The 21,854-nt window shown below is 34.4% G+C and overlaps 4 protein-coding genes across 4 annotated transcripts; 2 read left to right on the top strand and 2 right to left on the bottom strand.

The window, feature by feature from the left end:
• Positions 1–175: 175 nt before the first annotated feature.
• On the bottom strand, positions 176–5,403 carry LOC107496145 (GBF-interacting protein 1-like). Its single transcript, XM_016117345.3, has 9 exons — positions 5,158–5,403; positions 4,481–4,524; positions 3,935–4,034; positions 3,443–3,584; positions 2,698–3,308; positions 2,374–2,611; positions 1,700–1,982; positions 1,094–1,540; positions 176–950 (listed from the first exon to the last, which is right to left on the bottom strand). The coding sequence occupies exons 1-9, from the start codon at positions 5,327–5,329 to the stop codon at positions 660–662; spliced, it is 2,328 nt and encodes a 775-aa protein (XP_015972831.1). The 5' UTR covers positions 5,330–5,403; the 3' UTR covers positions 176–659.
• A 3,878-nt stretch (positions 5,404–9,281) lies between these two features.
• LOC127740670 (uncharacterized) lies at positions 9,282–12,792 on the top strand. Its single transcript, XM_052252038.1, has 4 exons — positions 9,282–9,387; positions 10,135–10,199; positions 11,614–11,832; positions 11,989–12,792. Exons 1-4 carry the CDS (start codon positions 9,282–9,284, stop codon positions 12,790–12,792), a joined length of 1,194 nt encoding a protein of 397 aa, XP_052107998.1.
• Positions 12,793–13,227: 435 nt separating this feature from the next.
• On the top strand, positions 13,228–15,526 carry LOC107496147 (ER membrane protein complex subunit 8/9 homolog). Its single transcript, XM_016117348.3, has 6 exons — positions 13,228–13,552; positions 13,786–13,790; positions 13,929–14,075; positions 14,164–14,223; positions 14,975–15,141; positions 15,228–15,526. The coding sequence occupies exons 1-6, from the start codon at positions 13,342–13,344 to the stop codon at positions 15,256–15,258; spliced, it is 621 nt and encodes a 206-aa protein (XP_015972834.1). The 5' UTR covers positions 13,228–13,341; the 3' UTR covers positions 15,259–15,526.
• Positions 15,527–15,657: 131 nt separating this feature from the next.
• LOC107496146 (oligopeptide transporter 1) lies at positions 15,658–20,919 on the bottom strand. Its single transcript, XM_016117346.3, has 7 exons — positions 20,758–20,919; positions 19,329–19,777; positions 18,789–18,886; positions 17,364–17,936; positions 16,866–17,133; positions 16,568–16,750; positions 15,658–16,497 (listed from the first exon to the last, which is right to left on the bottom strand). Exons 1-7 carry the CDS (start codon positions 20,795–20,797, stop codon positions 15,877–15,879), a joined length of 2,232 nt encoding a protein of 743 aa, XP_015972832.1. The 5' UTR covers positions 20,798–20,919; the 3' UTR covers positions 15,658–15,876.
• Between the last annotated feature and the right edge of the window lie 935 nt (positions 20,920–21,854).

Here is a 21,854-nt window from a genome sequence, read left to right as displayed (position 1 = left end):
CCAGAGAATAATAAAAGAAAGAAAGAAGCCTATACTGAAAGAAACAAAGAAACCAACCTATAAAAAGTGCTATGATCATAAAATGCAAATTTCTCAGTGCATAAACAATAATTCAGAAGGGCATGTTAGAACTCTCATTCAACCCACAAGCAAAGCACATTCTAAACATAAAAAGGGGACATGAAACTTGAACTTTTGTTTATAGAGAAAATAGATGTGACAAATTCTAATACAGCAATAGAACTGTATAATATAATATCCGCTATCAAATCATCAAAATGTAATATACAGGTGAGACATTAGAACTGGAAAAATTGGTAAAATCTCACCCTACTCTATTGAAACTCTTGGCTTAGTATAACACCACTAGGAATCTCTTTCTTATAGCCACAACTAAATGTTCTATATAAGGGGGGCAAAAGAACATGTGAAGGGTAAAATAAACTTCTTGGGGCGCAAAAATTAAAAAAAAAAAAAACCTGCAACTAGCACCCTTCAAAATCGTTAGCACCAAAATATCTCCATCCAAAAAAGAGTACTAATTTTCTTTTTTTTTTCTCATTCTTTTTGGCCGCATTTCTTATTTACACTTTCAGATCAGGACCATATTTCTTGTATTTGAACACATCATTGTCACCAAGAGAATTTTTTTTTCAGCTCTAAAAATTAGAATTCCAATTGATCTGTGTAGGCTGAGGCTGATGGTAAGAGCCTGAAGGGGGTCCTACAGCTTCGACAGGCCCAGCCACAGCCTGAGACTGTTGCAAAAGTGTTGAAGGCGAAACTACTGTCTGCCCGGGAGGATAGATGCCTGCATACGCCCCATGGCTGGCCTGAGGCGGGGGGAATGTAAGATGTTGTCCCTGAGGAGTGAGGTTGTACAGAGAATTAACTTGCAAATTTGATACATCTTGGCCTGGAGCAGGTATCCAGACAGCAGATCCTTCACTCTGACATTTAAAAAAAGGGTCAAAATAACTAGAAGATCCAAAAACTTGGACAGATGCTGATCAAACATGATCTCCCACTCCACCGAGAAAGAGGGCGTAAAACTTAAACAGAAACGTTAAAGAAGGTATGGAAATGAACTAACCTGTTGTGCAGTTGTATAGATATGGTTTTCCTTCAATTGAGAGACAGAAATATCTTCATTTCCAGCTGAGCTTCCTGCATTAACGGCTGGACTAGGTGCATATCCAACAGGAGGGTTGATATAAGATCCAGAAGGAATTCCAATATGGGCTGAATTTCCTGTGTTCGCTCCAGTCTTGAATTGAGGGAGAGGGAATTTGATCCCGGCTGCAGCAGCAGCAGCTGCGGGTAGATACATGTTGCCAGCTGATGGCTGTTGAGGGAAGCCGTTATGGCTTAAAAATTGGTGTATTGGAGACAGATAAATTGGAGGGTAATAGTGGCCATATGGAAAGAAGTTGGCCGGGTAAGGTGGCCTGAAAAGGGAAACTGATTGTGGAGGTACAGGAATAGGGCTCTGCAGAGGTGGAGTTGGGCTAGGGCTAGTGACGGTCTGGGAACTTGCAGGCTGCAATTTGAAAAGGACGAGAGGAAGTTAAGGAAAAGGGAATGTGTGGAAAAGGAAACAATACTCATTGTTGCAATTCCAATCAATTTACAGTAAAGGAAAAAAGTGCAATTTCTCAAAGTAACACTACAATCCAAAGCTAAGCATGGAGAAACTTACAACAAAGTTAGTAAAACGAGATGTTTCTTGAGATTGAGGTTCAGTTCCCTCAAATTGAACTTGCTGATTCCCTAAAATGATGGACTGGTAATAGTTTTGAGCACTTTGAACATTGGGAATTTGATGGCCCTCTGGAGCCAACAATACCTCCTGCTTTGGATGATCAACCTTCAAGTCAGTGCTAGTTACAGCATTGCCTTCTGGTGTCTTTTCAATCATATAGGACGAAGAATGTTGAAAATCAACTTGATCCCCTTGTTGACTCAATGATGCAGTTTGGTCCCTACATTCAAGTATGAATACCATCAAATCAAAGATTAAAAGGAGCACACCATGACTCGGTTAATAAACTTGGAGAGAGAGAGAGAGAGAGAGAGAGAGAGAGAGAGAGAGAGAGAGAGAGAGATAAAATAAAACCATTACAATTCATAAAAGAAATAATACCCCAGCCCAGGATTTCCAGAGGGACATGAAAGAAGTATTTACTTTCTCCGCAGAGAAACTCTACACCTTTAAAGTGGTGACATTAAGGTATATTTTGGTAATTACCTGAATGGAGGAGTTTGGCAAAAGAATAAAGCTAGGCTGACCCAATAACAGACCATCTCTACAACATTTTAAAAAGGTATATAATTTGATTTATACAAAAAAATTGAAGCATTTAGACCACAAACCTAGAGATGCCATCTTTGTCGCTTCCAAGAGAAGATTCAAGAGCAGGAGAAGGGTCATGGTCACCATCAGCTCCACTGCTAGATGTTTCATTTGGACCCAAGGTATCAAAGCTTCCAAATGTCAGACCACTTTTTAAAGCCTTGGGTACTTGGAAATGGTTAGGAAAAGTAACATGTTGCCTCAATTCGGCTGAAGATTGCACACAAGCATCAGAAGTTGGAACCTCGGAAACATTAGCTGTTTCAGAAACAGAAGTGAATACACCAGCATATTGAAAGAATTGAGTGAAGAATTACTTGTGAACATAGAATTAAAAGATTTACCTAGAGATGGCTGGCTACTGGAGCTAGAAGATGACCCCAAGTTTCCATTTAGAGAAGCAGTTGAGGCTTGAGATGGCTCAAAGAACCGATTGTTTTCAACATTGTTCGAATAAGGGGCATTCATTTTGCTTGCAGAATTCACAGACACGGAATTTTCATTCTTGGGTGGTAAATGACTAGCTTCATTATGAATAACTTTATTCCCTTTGACTTGATTTGTTCCAGCAGACATCCAGGGACTCCCAACATCCCTATTAATAGAACTACTGACACCAGGATTATGGGAGGAAGATGATGCAAGTACAGGATCCAAAGAAGAGGTATGACCAGTGGATGCAGCAGCAGAAGTGAGAATTTGATCAGAACTTGACAGTGACTTTCCTTGCTCAGTGCTGGTAACTGAGTTAAAGGTTTGAATAGGGGAAGTAGCTGCAGCAACAGGAGCAACTTGGGGTTGAACATTTTCTTGATTGCCGGTGTTGTTATCAGTGGAACTGCTTTTGGGGACAGTTGGAACACTCCCTGCAAGAGATTGGCCACCAGAACCATTGCCAGACTTCCCATTGGTTTGATTTGTAGCAATAGCACCATGGGTTGTATTAGCAGGAACTCTGCACTTGAAGAAAATTAAATTTGAAGAGGATGCATGTAGATTCAAAATAGAGCATATTAAAATATCAATGAAGATATTGAAACTGGTGTAATACTACTAGCATCAATAATCAGGTGAGGTGAACAACTTAACCTTGTGACTTGAGATGCTGCATTAGCTTTTGTTTTCTGCAAAACTGGCTGAGATGAGGGTGCATGATTTCTCTCTGCACTGTTATTGATTCCATTTTCCCTACGCATTGCAAGGTTCCTCCCACCGCCGCCACCACCGCCATCTAAAAGAGATATTTGCAAAACAAAGTATCGCAACTAATGAGATAAAAAAAGAAGTGGCAGGAGATCAGCTAATACATAAGACAGATCTCTATACGAAAAAAACATGTAGGAGAGTTGGTCTTTTTCATCTTGCAACAGCAAAATCAAAACATTATTATGAAAAAGTTTCAGATCAAAGATTGTAAGAAAATGTTTAAAGAATCAGCTTGTGCTAAGTTTTTAAGAATTGATGATATCCTAAAGTTATGTTTTAATGTAGACAAAGGTAGCTTCCAGGTGACTCTTCTGAAAATGGATGGCCATAGACGAAACAGAGGTAATATTAGAGACTTAAGTTGTGAAGTTGTACCAGAAAAATTGGACGTGTAACCCCCTGAAGCACCCCTTAACCCCCTCCCTTGTCCACCTTGCTTTGACCGAGAATCCTCAGAGGTTCTACTTCCAAAACCCTGGAATGATCAACAAACTTGAATTAGTCAAGGGTGACAATAAATACGAGAGAATATAATGGAAGGTACAAGCTCATTTACCATTTACAACAACTTGACATCTACAATGGCCACAACACAGTATATAATGCAGACACAAGCAATTACACATAACTTCAAATCTTCTACACTTCAGCAAATAATATTGAACAAATTTTAAACATGGCATATAACCAGTAGCCAACAAAATGGTAGCAATCAAGATATCTGAATTCTGAAGAAACAAATAAGAGGTCCATCAAGGCATCATTTCAAGTGATATACTATTCAGGCTCGATATTAATATGATTCAGCAACTCAACTTTCATAAGCAAAAGTTACGAACCAACTTAGACACAATTATATAATCACATAGCAAGTAACAAGTGAAGAAGGTAAAGAACTTTCCAACAGAAAAGAAAAGTTACCTCCTTCTTTCTGTCACGTCTCCTTCTCACCTCATGAAAAGTATCTGTGAACAAACCAAAATGTATGAACAAAGCCATTCACATAAATAACATTAAAACCAGAGAAAACTCAGAAATGCCATTAAAACATTCATAAATGATTATAAGCCAGAGTCCTTCTCCTTCAGCCACTAAATAGAAAATGCGTGAGCTGAGATCCTGAGGGAGATATAAGCAATCACAATAGCATGTTAAGAACTTAAGCTAATACCACCAAACCCCATGTTTTAAATCATGTTCACACGCATTCAACAGTTGCAAAAATCCAAACTTCTGGTATTCAAAGCACCAAACAAAGTTCCCACAAACCAATAAAAACATCAAAAAGATATTAAAACGTCCATGAAAATGATAATACCAGCTCAACTTCAATAATCACTGGCTTAGCTAATACTCTAGTAAAGCTTAAAACTTGAAACCATTATCTTCAAATCCCTAACAACAGAAATACTATAAAGAACAAACACCAAAAAGGGTCGGTAGCCAAAGGCGCAAAATAAGAAATCACAGTGGATCGCAAGGGAAACAAAGGAAGACCCAGATGAGGGCACAGTAAAAAGTAACATTTTTTATCATTTGGGATTGAAGAAATACAAAGAGAAATGAATTTGAAAAAAAGAAGAGAAAGAGAAGAAAACCTAAATAGAGAAGCTTCTGAGCGGTCTCATTGGGATCCATGGAACATTCACGGAGGACGGCGTAGATTTCGTCGTCGGTGTGCTGTTTTCCGGTGATCTCTCTGATGTCATGGATGGTCTTCCGTACATTGTTGGGGATCGGAACCCTAGAAGACCCGCCACCGCCGCTCATCCTTTTTCTCTAATGCTTTTTTTTTTGTTTTTAGCTGTGTTAACACACACAAGCACCAAGAAGAAGAAAAGGGGATAGTGTCTTTAGTTTGTGTCTTATAAGGGACACAACATCAATGATTATTTTTATAAACTCTAAAATCATAAAATGTTAGACCAAATCATTGTGATTTCTTTTTTTTTTATTTTATAGAAAATTGTAGTGGAATATTACTTTTTCTCCAAGCAATTCATAACAATATATTATATTTAAATAAAATAAATTATATTAACCTTCCCTAGGGTAATAATAAATGAGGATTTTTAACAAAAAAAAATATAGACCAAATCATTGTGATTTACTTTTTTTCACAAGAAATTTCTAAAAATATAACATATTTAAAAAATTAAATTAAATTAGTCTTTTAAGGGGATAATACACTAATACTACATTTTATATCTAAAAAGTACAAATACTTACCTGAGTTATTGCATTCGACTATTTGTGTTTTGAATACATTTTAGATATAACTGTGTGTCAGACACATATTAATATTTGGCCGCATTTTTTTGTATTTTTAATAAAAAAAAATTTTTTTGCTAAACACGATTAAATATACTTAAATATTATCACATTTTGATATATTTAACCTGATTGTTAACATGTATTTTTTAAATGAGTTTAAAAATAATATATAATATTTATTAAAAATAAAAAATATTTTAAATATTTTATATAATTAAAAATTAATTTATATTTTAATATCAATAATTTATTTAAAAAATATTTTATATTTTATATATATTATATTTACATATCTTATAAAAATTTAAAATTTATATATCTGTATATCTCATATTACACATAACATCAAAATCATTATTACATTTAACTAAAATTGTCAATATAAAAAAGTTGAATTGGAATTAGTTTAATCCGATTAGACTTAATTAGAATGGACTAACCTAGTACATCGGGTTACCTAGCCCAATAATTTGAACATACTTTTTAATTCTTTTTTGCAATTTGAAAAATAACTTCCACATTCTTAATCAATCTACTCATTTGTATGAATCCATCATGTTATAATTGTTTGCGGGAACGATTATGCACGTATGGGCTAAGGGATATTTAAATGCATTAACTATACAAATAAATGTGCATAATACCACATATAGCAATCGTAATCTTCAATCCATTCTTTTTTCTTTTTTACTTTTCTTATTTAAAGACAAGAAAGTTGTAAATTTAATAATACAATTAGTCAGCTCAAGCTATTTTAAAAGAGTTAAACCCCAAAGTGGTCTCTGAGATTCACGGTTTGTACTAATTTAGTCCCTGACTTATCAATTGCACCATTTATATCCCCGACTTTCTTAAAATTGCACCAAGGTCGTCCCTAGCCACATCTCCAGACAAATTAACTGCCGCCGGCAGTGACCTGGCACTGAGAAACCACACTGGGTGCCACGCTGGAGTGTCATTGTTGGCGCTAAAACTGTTGATGGATGGAACGACGTCGTTTCATGTAAGTTTAGAAACAAAACCCAAATAACCAAAATTCTATGATCACTTCATCTTCCTCTTCGTCTTTTGAAAACCAAAACAATGCACCATGAAAACCTGAGTTCTAGCCACTGTATAGGGTTTGAAGGTTGAAAACGTTTGGCTCCATGGAGTTCGCTGCCGCTATGAGAGTGTTGTGCGGTCGTTGTTGGTGAAGGAAGGAGAAGCAGTTAATCGCGAGCACACAAAGGTACGTCTGAACTCTAAAAAAAATACTTTTCAACAAAAAGAATAGCATCAATGTCTGTGTATGGTGAAAATTTGATTTTTGTTGATGAAAGTTGAAAGTTTTTGATTATCTGTTAGGGTTTTTGTGGGTAGTGGAGAAATTTTCTCCATGCTCTGTTTTGAATGAAATCTTAGTTGGGTTGGTTGATGGGTGTTTCTGGTGTTTTATAAGTGGTTGAATGCCAATGTTTGTTTTTGCATGTGTGAATCTAATTGTTTGGTTCCTCAATTTGGTTTTTTGCATAATGCAGATGGAGACTTTGATGGATATCATGTTTCATCATGGGGGAACATTTAAAAAATAATGCACTTGCCAATTCTGGATGCTGGCTAGTGACCTTTATCAAACTCTTTAATTTCATCATTACCATTTGTGTATACTGAAAACTGTGATTGTCTTACTCTGTATTTGTGTTACTAACTGTAGGCATTCCATGTGTTTATGCCTGTGCTACCCTTGCAAGAGTAAACAAGAGGCCGGAAGACTTTTGTCACCAACTGTGTACTATGGAGGCATACAACAAGATTTATGTCCATCACATTAACCCTCTTCCTGGCCAATCATTGTGGGAGAAATTCTTGTACACTCAACCACAGGCCCCTAATATTAGGAGGAGGCCTGGAGCTTTGACAAAGAAAAAGAGAAAAGATGTTGATGAGGGCAACAGTGGTAATAAGAAAGCTAAACCAAGTGAAAGTTTAAAAAGGCATTTGAAGCCATTCACATGTAGGTATTGTGGGGTAAAAGGGCATACTAAGAGAGGGTGCTCAAAGAAGAGACTGGATGAAGTAGCTGCTGTTGTTGCAGCTGCAAAGACTGCTGCAGATAAAGCCAAAACAAATGCTGCTGCTTCTGCTTCTGAGGCTAGCCCTCAACCTCAAATTGCTGCTGCACCAGCTGATGAACCTCCTGCTGTGGAGATTGACATATCACAACCAAACTACGAAGGATCACAGGTAACATACTTCTCCACGTTACAACATAACAAAAGTATAATTTTGTTGTTATCTGGACTCATGTGTTGAACTGTTTATCTGCTGTAGGACATAGCAGGACCTGCTGCACCTCCACCATCAAGGCCACAGAAGTTGCCCACCAAAAGGAGGAGCTCATCACCACCTCAATCCATTGGTGTGGATCTAATGTAAGGAGCCAGCGTGGCTACATCTTCCAGATTGCACAATTTTATGAAGTTTGTTCCAACTTCCAGTTTCAAAGCACCAAGAAAAAAGAACAATTCATGACTTTGACATTAGGATGTTTAGGACAGTAATTTGTTATTTTGTTAAAGGCAGTTAGTAGATAGTTGCTTTGTTTAGGACAATTGTCATAACTTTTGTGTTGCCAGCCTTGATAACTATGCTGTTGCACTTCTTCTGTTCCTTTAATGTTTTTCAACTCAAACAGGTTAATGTTTGCTACTCAAACATGTTTATCTTCGCTACTTTTGTAATTATGCATTATGCTATTATGATGTCAGATGATCTGTAATTATTTCTCTTTATGATAACCACTCAATCAAAAACAGGGCATATATCTCAAGATAAAAAACCACCTCTTACTTTCATTCATCCATGAACACATTACATACAACATTGTCAGAACTTCAAAGTCATAATCAATACAGCAACTACAGTGAAAAACACCACTATGCCTAAGAATTGTATCATAGATTTTTGGGTCCTCACTTCAGCTTCCAATTTTTCAATCCTCCAGGCTAAATTAACTCTGACTTGCACATTGTCAACTGCAGTTGCATCCACTCTTCCTTCATCTTCCTCTTCTTCTTCTACATCATCACCAGAGAAAAAATCCACACTATGTTTTTCCCCTAGTCTGAATATGAGATATCATAAGAAGGAAAAAACAGAAAAACAGTAATCAATTTTTCTTACCAAAAACTCACATTGTAATTTGGACAACCGAAGAAGGGCTTATCTGGGTTGGTAGTTGTTCCGGACCAACGAAGCACCGGCCGGCAGCCGCACCCACACCGCTCGGGTACCCGCGACGGTCTGGTCCGACTACGCGTTCTCGTCGTTGATCGTGTAGAGCTTCCTTGACCCTGGCTCGCACACCCAATTATGGTTTTCGTTTCAGTTCAACGAGTAAGAACAACGGAGACAATGAAGAACGTTGCTGGGCAGAAAGAAGAAGATGAAGAGGGGTAACGATACCATGGTAGAAATTGGGATTAAAGCTAGGGATAAGGACCACATTGGGTCAAACAGTTTCAATTGCCACCTCAGCTGTTATCCATGCCAGCGTGGCTTCTCAGTGCCAGGTCACTGCCGGCGGCAGTTAATTTGCCCGGAGATGTGGCTAGGGACGACCTTGGTGCAATTTTAAGAAAGTCGGGGACATAAATGGTGCAACTGATAAGTCAGGGACTAAATTGGTGCAAATCGTAAATCTCAGATACCACTTTGGAGTTTAACTCTATTTTAAAACGAACCCCAATAGGTCAATATATATCTGTATATATTTCTAACATCACTAGATTTTTTAAATGATTATATAAGTTATCATATAGTCATTTTGGTTAAAAACACACTTGAAAATTCATTAAATATATATTACACAATTATATTATATGTAAATTAAAAAAATATTTACCAAATATAAAATCAAAAATTATGAAATATATATTAAAAAATTATAATATATATGTATAATAAAAATTTAGTTAACATATGTCTTAAAAAACACATAATAAAATTACTAATAAAAAAATTCATTATAAAAAATTATGTAAAATTTGATTTTTAATATAATTATTGTGTATTATTAAAATAAAATATTAAAAAGTTATTAATAAAAATATTAGAATATATATTAGCTAAATTCATATATTGGCTAAAAATATTAACTATTGCAAGAGGAACTTTTTTGGTACCAGAAATCTAGAGAGCAGTGGGTCAAGTATGGGGATAAAAATACAAATTCTTTCATCTTCAGACTTTGGTGCGTAGAAACCATAATAGAGTACATGAATTATATGTTAGAGATGGGTCTTGATCTACTGATCCAGATTTTCTCCAGGAAGAGGCCCTCTCTTTTTACAAGAATCTCTTTGGTACAACGGAAGAGGTTGAGGTTGATTGTTTAGGGGATGTTCCGATGCCACTCTAAGCACTGAGGCTTGTGCTAGGTTAATTGACCCTGACTCTTTTACGGAAGTCAAGTCAGCAGTATTCAGTATGAGCCATTTGAAGGCTCCTGGTCCAGATGGCTTTCAAGCTTTTTTTTTAAAGAATATTGGGAGATAGTAGGCACTGAGATTTGGAATATTATCCGGAGTGCTTTTTTGGGAGAGTTCTTAAATCCTAGCATCATGGAAACTCTGATTGTGCTTATTCCTAAAATTGATAACCCTATCTTTATGAAGGATTTTAGACCTATTAGCTTGTGTAATGTTGTTTATAAAATTATCACTAAAGTATTGACTAACCGACTTCGGCCTTTTCTTCCAAACATTGTTAGTCCTTTACAATGAGGTTTTATTTCGGGTCGTGATACTCCTGATAATATTATTGTGGCCCAAAAAATTCTGAATTTCATGAAGCACACAAAATCTAAGAAAGGTACTCTTACTTTTAAAATTGATCTTGAAAAAGCTTATGATAGGGTGGATTGGAGGTTTTTGGAGAGTACTCACATTGCTTTTAGTTTTTCTATCATCACTGTTAATTTGATTATGACTTGTGTCCGTGCATCATCTCTTTCTATTATGTGGAATGGAAATAGATTGGATAGTTTTGCTCCTAGAAGGGGGTTAGACAGGGCGATCCAATGTCTCCTTACTTATTTGTGCTTTGTATGGAAAGACTTGCTTGCTATATATCTCATAAGGTGGTCGAGGGTGTGTGGAAACCAGTTTCTTTCACTAGGGGTGGCCCAAAATTTTCTCATTTGATGTTTGCAGATGATCTCTTACTCTTTTGTCAGGCTACAAAGAGTCACGTCCAATGGTCATGCATTCTCTTAACATTTTTTGCAAGGCATCTGTCATGAAAGTGAATCTTGAAAAGTATAAAGCTTTTTGTTCTAAAAATGTGACTGTTCGTAGAAGAGATATTTTTACTTGTGTTTTTTCAATACGTTTTGCTTTGGACTTAGGAAGATATCTTGGAGTAAACCTTAATCATTCCCGTACCAGTAGGGCTTCTTTTCATTCGGTGATTGAAAATGTGAGGGGAAGATTAGCTAATTGAAAAGAAAGGCTTCTAAATAAAGCAGGGAGACTCTGCTTGATCAATTCTGTTGCAGCATCCATTCATATCTATCATATGCAGGTATCTTTTTTTTCAAATTGGGTTTGTGATAAATTATCTTCTATGATGAGACAGTTCCTTTGGAAGGGTCAAGTTGATGGTAGAAGTCTTTCTCTTGTTAATTGGAGGACCGTGATTACTCAAAAAAAAAAAATTGGTGGCCTGGTGTTAGAGATCCTGCGTGTGTTAATATATCTTTACTTGGTAAATTAGTGTGGCAACTTTTTTATTGTCAGGACAAGCCTTGGGTTGCTCTATTGAGGGCGAAGTATCTGAGGAATGAGGGAGTGTTAGATGGCCATGTCCCTTGCAATGCTTCTCATGTTTGGAAGAGTATCTCAAAGGCTTTTGGTGCTCTTAAGGATGCCTTCTCTTGGTGCTTTGGGTCACTTGATCAATCTTTTTGGTCTGACAATTGGAGTATTGAGGGACCAATTGCTCAAGATGTCCCTTTTGTACATATATCTGACTCTGATTTAACTATTAGAGACGTTTGGAAAGATGGTCAATAGAATCTCCATGATATTTTCTCTATCATTCCAGAAGATGTCAAACAGCGTTTGAATGCTTATAATCCGGATTTGAATGCTGGAGAGAGTTCGGGTTGGTAGTGGGGTGTGGCATCTTCTAGACTCTACTCAGCTAAGAGTGGGTACAGTTGGCTAGCCAAAAGAAAGTTTGACTGGAATGAGCATGATAATTGGTTGTGGGTATGGCGACTGCATATTCCTGAAAAGTACAAGTTCTTGATTTGGCTCAATCTTCATAATGCTATTCCTACGTCAGAGTTTCGTTTGAGTCGTGGTTTAGCTTTATCTAGCACCTGTCATCGGTGTCAGAATGGTTATGAATCCATTCTTCGTTGTCTTTGGGAGTGCCCTAGTGCCAAGGAGGTCTGGAACCTTTTAGGCCTGTATTCAGATAACTCGAATTTACATGATTGGCTCTACAGAGGTGCAAGGAGTGGAGATGTTTTTCTTTTCTTTTCGACCATCTGGTGGATTTGGAGAAGTAGGAATCATGACTTATTTAATATAGATGATTCATGGAGTGCTAGTAAACTGGTGAGTTTGATTTGTAGTTCAGTAAGGGAGTTTCACACTATTTTTGCTATGCATCAATCTCTGTCTCCTCCTTCACTTTGTTTGCATTGGATTCCACCTCCAGTTCATTCTGTTAAATTGAATTGTGATGCTAGTTGGTTTGCTCATTCTGGCTATGCTGGTTTTGGTTGTATCATTCGCAATCCTGATGGATGTTGGTTGAAAGGTTGCACTGGGAAAGTCGAAGTGTGCAGTGTTCTTTTTGCTGAATTATATGCAATTTGGAGAGGTTTACTTCTTGCTTGGGAGAGTGGATTTCGTAAGGTCATTTGTGAAACAGACTGTTTAGAAGCTCTTTTCTTGGTAAATTAAAGAATGCTTGGTAAGGATATTCCAGAATGGGATTTGGCAAAGCATATACAAGAGGTTATGAATTGGAATTGGAGAGTCTCTATTCTTTTAATTCAAAGGACTGCAAATAGTGTTGCAGATTGTATGGCTATGAGCTTTCACTAGAATTGGAGTCAACTATGGAATGAGTTTTAACATATAATAAATTTAGATATGACCCTAGCCAATTAATTTAGTTTTGTCTCCTTTTTTTTTCTTTCTTTTCTATTTAATCACAAAAAAAAAATATAATGATTAATTTGATAACCGCAAATAACACTTTTTAGTTTTTATATCTAATAGATAGATTAGGTCAAACCAGTGTGCTTCACCTTAAAAAAAAAGGTTAATTTAAAAATAAAATTTTAGTTATATTCGAGACGACGTCGTTTCCGTCCAGTGGCTGAGCTGACACAGTTGATAGGAGTCAGTGAAGCTAAGCTAGCTTGTTCTTCTTCTTCATTCGTTCACTGTCTTCTGATTTCGGAATCTGAAATTAAAATCTGAATCTTTAACCGATTGAATCGATCGATGGGTAGCAGCAGCGGCGATCTGAGGTACGAGCTGTCACAGAACGCATACATAAAGCTCGTTCTTCATTCACTCAATCACCCTACTTCCTCCGTCAACGGCGTCCTCATCGGCCGCATCTCCCCTTCAAACGACGCCGTTCTCATCGACGATGCCGTCCCTCTCTTCCACTCTCACCTCGGCCTCCTCCCTCAATTGGAGATCTCTCTACGTTAAAAAAAACCTTACTTTCTAGGAGAATTTGTAATTTAAACTGTTGAGTTTATCATGTTTCCTTCTGGTACAATTATCTTGTTTGATTAATTTTCTTATTTTCTGATTTAACTCTAATGTAAAGTAGCATGCTTTGTACCGATTAATTTTTGCTTGCTTGGTTTTCTGATTGATTGGTTTGTGGATTTAGCTAAAGAGTGCCATGTTGGTCAATAGAGTCAAAGTGGAAAGCTTTGGTTCTTTCAATGCATTGAGAACTTGAAGAAAAAGTTATATTTGCTGTTAAAAAGTTTGTACTTGTAGTATCCTTTACATTGGTTAGCAAGACCTTTGATTTATTTGTTTTCAATTCTTTTTTATCTTGTGTGACATAGATAGAGGAGTATTTCTCTGCTAAAGGGTTGAACATAGTTGGCTATTTTCATGCAAATGAGAGGTCTGATGACTATGAGCTTGGTGGTGTTGCTAAGAATATTGGCGATCATATATGCCGCTACTTTCCTCAAGCCGCCATTCTCTTGGTATGTGCTGGGATTTTCTTCTGTTTTTTATATGATTCGTGTGGTTGTGGTTGTCATTTTCGTGTTGTTCCTTACCTTTTATTCGCAGTTAGATAACAAGAAGCTTGAAGCTTTGAAAAAGAGCAAGGATCGTAGCGCTGTAACGCAGGTTAGCAGCGTTTATATAGGAAACCACAATCATCAAAGCCTTTAATCATCATTTGTTCTATTATGATTGTACATTTGTATTTATTCTGGATTGTCTTTGGGATTCCGTATATAAGCACATTTGATTATAAATCCTTACCAGCATTTGTAAGTATTGAAGCTGTTAGAATATGTGCATCTTTTGTAGTCCCCTTCAGCACTTTGAGATAAATGCTCTGCTTTGATTATTTTGTTTTTTGATCGTTTTTTTTTTGGGGCCTTTTTCTGCTGCATTAAGCTCTAAATTTAGACAATAACTTAGAGGGATATTGGGGCTAGCATCTTCGTGTTGCAATTTGTAATATTTTGGAACTAAGATCTGATGCAGGATTATAAATTGCACCTCTGAATATGTTGCATCATTCTCTCGGTCTCGGTTTCCAGAAAATAGAGTTCCTTGTTTGATTGCCAACATTTTGCAGCATATTGATCTGTCTAGTTTGATGAATAGGAGAATGAAATCGTTCTGTCATGCAATTTGTTTTGGTTTATTATGTAGGCACAGACTTAATGCGTTATAAGGTTTCAAACAACATTTGTATGGATAAAATAGATCACATGCTATTTGTCTATGGATGCATCTAAAAGGCATATTCGTTTGTTATTTCTTTTAGTAAATTATAAAAAGGAAATCATTAACATATGGTTCTAAGTGTTTATACTCTTATCTTGTTGGTTACATTAACCAAGATTGCCTTTCTCTTATGATTTAGCTTTATGTTAGGGATGCATCTAAGAACTGGAAGTTGGTTCAGTCGGAAGGGAACAGTCGATTCTCTCTCAGAGAGCCGTCAGCAAATCTGATCTTGCTGGACTATATTTCAACCGAGAAATGGAAGGGTATTGTAGATTTCGATGATCATCTTGACGATATAAGCAAGTAAGCGCTTTCGCCATGCAGCACTTTATATTCTGGTATTATAATTGATTACACACAACCTATAATCTATTTCATTTTTTTTTCAGGGATTGGCTAAATCCAGGGCTCTTCAATTGATTCCAGCCCCTGTATTCTCCACTTTTACTTAATTCATTGCACTAGAATACAAATTGGTGATGTTATCTCAGCTATGAACAATAGTGGATAGAGAAACATTCTTCAGATGTATAAGCAGGATGTTTTCTACCTGTTTTGACAATATTAAAATTCTTCTGTCCCATAGGATTTTGGTTTTAGAGCCTTTTTTTTCCTTAATTACTTCGAATTCAGGTATATTCATTGGAGTTTTCTTAATTAGTCATATCATCTTGATTTATGGTTTGCTTATGACTTTATAGTTTATATGTAGTTGCAGTTGTAATTGTGAAGTTGCACAATCGATTGCAAAAATTTAAAGAACTTATTTTGTTTTAAAGCCAAAAATTAAACATAAAAATAAAATGAAATGACCCAATAACAATAAGAACCTTTATGGTTTATTTGAGATTGTTTGCTTTCATGCTAGAACATATGCTTTTAACTTTCATTTAACACATATACCTTAATTACAACTTGACCAGAGAAAAGGAAATAAAAGAACTAAAAGGTGCCTGCTATGCAAACAAACTGCAATTTGTTCTTCTACTATTGATACTCTATATTAACACCTCCATGCATGGATTTCTTATATGAAACTCATAGAACAGGACAGCCAGCAGCAACTACACCTGGTGCTGTGGGGCATTTGGCCAGATGGCAGTGATCAGTTCCATCAACACCCCACCAATCTGGACCAAAAATATTATAGTTTTGGAGTGCAAAATAGAGTGCAACAGCCATGAAAGCAACTCCGGCATCCAGGGCTGCCGAGAGGATGTAAGTATGGCGCGCCCACCACACCTTGAACTTCTTGTAAACATAGATGTTGAAGAAGATCCCCACAATTCCCCACGTGATGTAGTTCACAGATCTCGCTGGTGGAATGCTGCTGGCGCCTTGCATAATGAGTGGTATGTGTATGAGTCCAATCCACTTGTGCTCTGGGAACTTTCGAGAAAGGAACCACCCTGGAACTGGCGCAAGGAGACCAATGAGGAAAAACCAGTTCAGCTCCGGGTAGATTCCTTTCTTGGTGAACATTCTTCCTGGCCCTACGATCCCCCATATGATCGACGCATTATAGAACACATCATCTCCGGGGCATGTCCATGGACTGCTCTCTGGCAACTTCGATGTGTCACATATATTATCGATCGATGTAAGAAGCCACCATGCTGTGCCAAAGTACACGACGGAAGCCACCAGTGTGCCTACCAACTACCAAATACAACCTTATATATGGTGTAGCATTAGATACATGTTGGAAACTATGGAATCAAATGCGTACCTGCACAATGAACATAGATTTGGGAGGAATCTTCATGTAGTGGCCTAATTTGAAGTCATTAAGAAATCCAAGAGCTTGAGACATGCTAATGTAGCCATAGGTCTTGAATGTTACATTTGCAAGGGGCTTTCCCGGGTAAAGGTACCCAATGATTAACTCTGTGATCACATTGAGTCCAACTTGCTGCACACAACAACTTATTTAATGTTTAGAAACATTTACTTCAAATTAAAGTGGTGGTAGATTGCATAGTTGAAAACATGAGCCAAATAGAGGCCAAATAGAGGGAGTAGATTACCTGGTTTGTTGTTGCTTGAATGATTCCAATTGGCAAAGTGAAAGATAGTCCAATCCCTAAAGACATTAAGACTCCCCACCATGGCAGTTGGAGTTGCTTTCCAAAGCCTTCACAAGATATCAAAGCTACCACAGTCATTAGAATCAAAATGCAGATAAACCACCATTCAGGAACCTGTTCATAGTTCTTCTTCATGATTCTTGTATGCACATCTCCAAGTTTTCCCTTAAGTGCTTCTGTTGTGCTTCTTGTCATCCGATATATCGTTCTTCAAATCGACCAAATATATATTAGACCCACGAATTTCAAAAGATAGAGATTCACATGCAGATGTCTTTATTGAAGTTGATAGTTGAGAACTGTTAGATAATAATTTAGTCAAACATGTCAAATCACTTACCAATTCTCAAGTATCAACTTAACTTAAAGGTAAGTGCATATAAGTTTGAATTTCAATTTAAATATATATATGAATGATGAATAGTCTTACTAACTTACTTTCCATGAAAGAGTAGAACATGTGAAATAGTGGCAGTGAGAGTTGCAAAGCTCAAGCCATAATCAAGTGCAAATATGGCACTAAGATAAATCTTGCTATAACTGTTGTAACCTTCCATATCAATGTCAAAGCTTTTTGCATTTAGAATACGGGTAACATTGTATTTGTTTCCAGAAGAGTCAAATGTGTGAGAACTAATGATAGGAAACTTCTTAGCATCTTTGATGTTGTTCCAATAGAAGAGTGGAACAAGAATGTACACAAAGATCACAAATCCAACCAATATGTTGATGATGGCAAAGCTGGGGTAAGCCAAAGGACTCCCAAAGAAGCCGGCCACCGTGTTCCAGTCGAGGGCGAACGAGCCGATGCCAAGGCCATAATAGCCTGAACCAATTTGTTGTGCAGTGATAGATTTCTTCCATATCAAGCAAACTATAGAGATAGCTTGCAATGATTGGAAGAGGTAGCCTGGAATAACATAATATGCAAAGCTCGCTCCAAACACTATTAAGAAGAATTGCATCCTTGTTAATCCTCCTTTAGGCCTTTTTTCTTTCTCATGCAATGTCCTGTAATCTCATTCAATAGTTATTTATCAACCATAACTCGTGAGCTAAGGATTAAAACCATATCCTAATACAATATAACATTCAGAATCATGTCAGATGTACACCATAATCAACTACTAGTATAAAATATATGTTATAACATAAAATATAAATTAAAAATAATTTAAACAACACATATATTTATGTATAAATATATGATAACTGATTTTAGTGTATAAATAATATTTTTGTAATAGTTATTTAGAACCTAGTGATTTTGGATTTTTCATTATTTTCTATTTTTATTTTTAGTATTTTAATTTTTAGAATTTTATAAATGAAAAAAAATTATAGAAAATATATTTTTTAATATTTTATTATGAAAATTATTTCACACAGCCCAAATTATTATGTTAACTAATTAATTAGCTTAATATTCTTGACAATATATATTTATATGAAGGTGAAAAAATCTTCGAAAACTATTAAATAAATAAATAATCTATCAACTTTGGTCAAACTTAGGTCAAATGGATTGGGTTTACATGTGTGGACTGTAGAATGTGGATATCTTTTAAAATAATTATACAATGATTATTGTGATGAGTAGAGTCTAAAATATTTAAGTTATAAATCTTAAATTATGGTCTTTAAATACTAAGTTATATTTTTTTATATTATATTTGCCAGCTGTCTTTTTAACTATTTTTCCATTTTTTGTTTTTTTTTCCCTTTTTTCATAATTTCGTTTTTATTATCATTGTATATTCTTTTATTTTTTTCAAAAAATGTATAATATAATGAATATATAACGATCTATTAAGACCCTATATATATTAGTAAATAATTAAATATTAAAATAAATTAAAATACCTGAATAGAGACACCTGGACAAGATTTGTGGGCCACCACATGTAGGGAGAGTCAACAAGAATACTTCTAAAGATTCCAGCCCATCCATAACCAAGCATCTAAAATAATTTCAACAAAATCCTTAAAAAATATAACTAAAAAGAAACTCAAATTGAAAATATGGTTATAAGAAAAGACTACATAAATAAAATAATACATTGCGAATTAATTATTAATCTGTTAAACTGAAAAATATTGTAAAATAAAAAAAATAGAATAAATAATAAATAAGTTTCTAATTTTTATTTCAAAAACAAATAAATTTTTGATTAATTAAAAAATAAAAAACGTCTCTTATTTTTTAAAACGTGAGACATCTAAATTTTTCTAAAATTTATTTATTTTTATATATTTTAGATAGAAAAATTTAAATGTCTCATATTTTAGAAAGTCAATAACATTTCTATATTTTCAATTAGTCAACTGATGTGTTTTCGAATTAAAAAAATTAAAGATTTGTTTGTTTTTTCCTCAAAAAATAAATAAAATGATTTAGGGTACCTGAGTTGACATAGATAACATAAAAGCAGCAATTGGATGAATGCCTCTATGATAAAAAGCCTTGACAATAGTGATGATGTTAATTGCATAGACACCACTGGATCCAGCACTTGCAAATAATGTTATAAGGACATGTTCTTTCATAGTAAATGGTCCTGGATTCAAGGTAAATGACCATTTGGTCAAAGGAACACTGATTTGCTTTGTGGGAAGTGTTGCAGCCAAGAATTTACCAACTGGGAGTGTAACAATTTGGACAGACACAGATGTAAGGGTAAGAGGGTTGGTTCTGTAACCAAAGAATTGGTTCAGAAATGAAAGAACCACACATGATATAATCCCAAGAAGCCATGTTCTAAATGTTAGTGCTGCTTCATTTGGATCATCACTTATTGGCACTGTTAGCCTCACTTGTTCAATTGGAGAATCATCTACTTCCTCATTCTCTCCTAAAAAAAAAAAAATTTACAAAAATGTGAGTTTATTTTTTTTTATTGATTTTTTTCTTATTCACAAAATTGTAAAAAAAAAATATTAAATATAAAAACACAAATCAAACGCATTTTGTGATCGAATTTTTTTACTCATAAAAATCGATATTTTTGATATTTTAAAAATAAATTAAAATATTGATCTTTCTGTTGTTTTTGAGATTCTATGAAGAATTTCGCTAATTTTTTATATTAACAATAAAAAATATTAAAAATAAAAATCAAACACAATATTTTGATATTTACGAAATACATGATCAAATCTTTTTTATGTATAAAAATTAATACAGTACAAAAATAAAAATATGTTAGATTGAAAAAATTATAAAAATTGAAAAATGTGAGTTTATTGGTTTTTTTCTTATTCACAAAATTGAAAAAAAAATATATTAAATATAAAAACGCAAATCAAAGGTATTTGTGGTCATAAAAGATTAAAAGTCGATATTTTGGGTATTTTTAAAAACAAATTAAAATATTGATCTTTCCGTTATTTTTGAGACTGTAGGAAGGATCTTACAAATTTTTTACATTAAAAATAAAAAATATATTAAAAATAAAAATCAAACACAATGTTTTGATATTTACGAAACATATGATCAAAATTTTTTTATGTATAAAAATAAAAAATACAAATCAAACGCATTATTTTAATGTTGGTGGAATATACAATCGAATTCTTTTTTTTTTATGCATAAAAATCAATATTTTTTACTTGAATTTTTGGTATTTAAAACAAATTAAAAGATTGATCCTCTGTAAATTTTGATCCCTAGGAAGGATCTTACTAACTCTTGAGTCTTGACATTAAAAATTCAAGTCTACAAGATCAATTCAATAGATGTTGAAGCAATTAGCATTGTTCACCATATTATTCTTCATTTTACTACTATTATAAATTTATAATAGTTAATTAGTACATAGAATTGTATATGTACCATTTACTGTGATTTTGAAGAAGCTTCTCTTCATTCTCATTGACCACCCAATCCATTGCTCTCTGGCCACTGATGAGAAAACACCAACAACCTCTGTGTCTCTTTCAATTTCGTACCTTGTTCTCACACAACAAGAAAGGAACTACACTTTTATAGTGATGGACCCTCTTAACTTGATATACCTTGTATTCATTATCTCTTTTTTTTTTTATGCATATTTAAACATGTATGTATCTTATTCTTATATATTCTATGTATATCTTATGATATCATTGATGCGTCATCAATTGAATGTATAGGGGAAAAAATATGTGGTATGGGGGAGAGGAAAAAATGATACTTATTTTAAGATGGAATCTCTTATATTTAGAAAAATAAAAGCTGTTCACAACTAAGAGTAGTAATGAGTAATGACTCATGCTGACTAAGTAGAAAATATCTCTTTGATTCATCTATTATTTTAGTTATATTTCCAATATTTAAATAAATAAAAAATTTAAATATATATTAATTTTTTAAAACGTCAAAAACATAAAATTTAATGACTTTCTTTTATATCTAAAAATTATAAAAAATGAGTTGGATTTTATAATTACCTTTTTTAATATTTACTCCCACTCCTCAAACTATTGACTACTTTCATTTTTTTAGTTCATTGAAATATTGATAGGTTTGAACTTTGAACATATTTTTGTCTAAATATATTAAACTTTTAATGAATAAAAAAAGTAAAATACAAAATGCTAATTTGAGAAGAAATAGTTAAATTTGTACTAGTGTTGTTGAAAATACTATTGATTAATTAGCTGGCTGAACCATTTTAATTTGGAACATTTAAATGGGAAAATAATTGAATTATGAACTAAATTTAGTGTTTGGCATCTAAACAAAAAATTGAATTTAAGTTATATATTTTATGGAGAGTCTTTTTTCCCCTAATTTTTTAATTTGTATTCAAACTTCTGCTTGAAAAATATATTTGTTTGTTTTACTCGATTTACATATGTAACCGTACATATTTAACTTTTCTTAATGATTATTTAAAAATATCTATACAACAAGCATAATATATAGAATATTTATATAAAAAAATTTAT

The sequence above is a fragment of the Arachis duranensis genome, chromosome 7 (genome assembly GCF_000817695.3).
Source record: "Arachis duranensis cultivar V14167 chromosome 7, aradu.V14167.gnm2.J7QH, whole genome shotgun sequence".
NCBI classification, from domain to species: domain Eukaryota; kingdom Viridiplantae; phylum Streptophyta; class Magnoliopsida; order Fabales; family Fabaceae; genus Arachis; species Arachis duranensis.
Note: the sequence above shows the minus strand (reverse complement) of the source record. Positions and strands in the feature narration are given on the sequence as shown.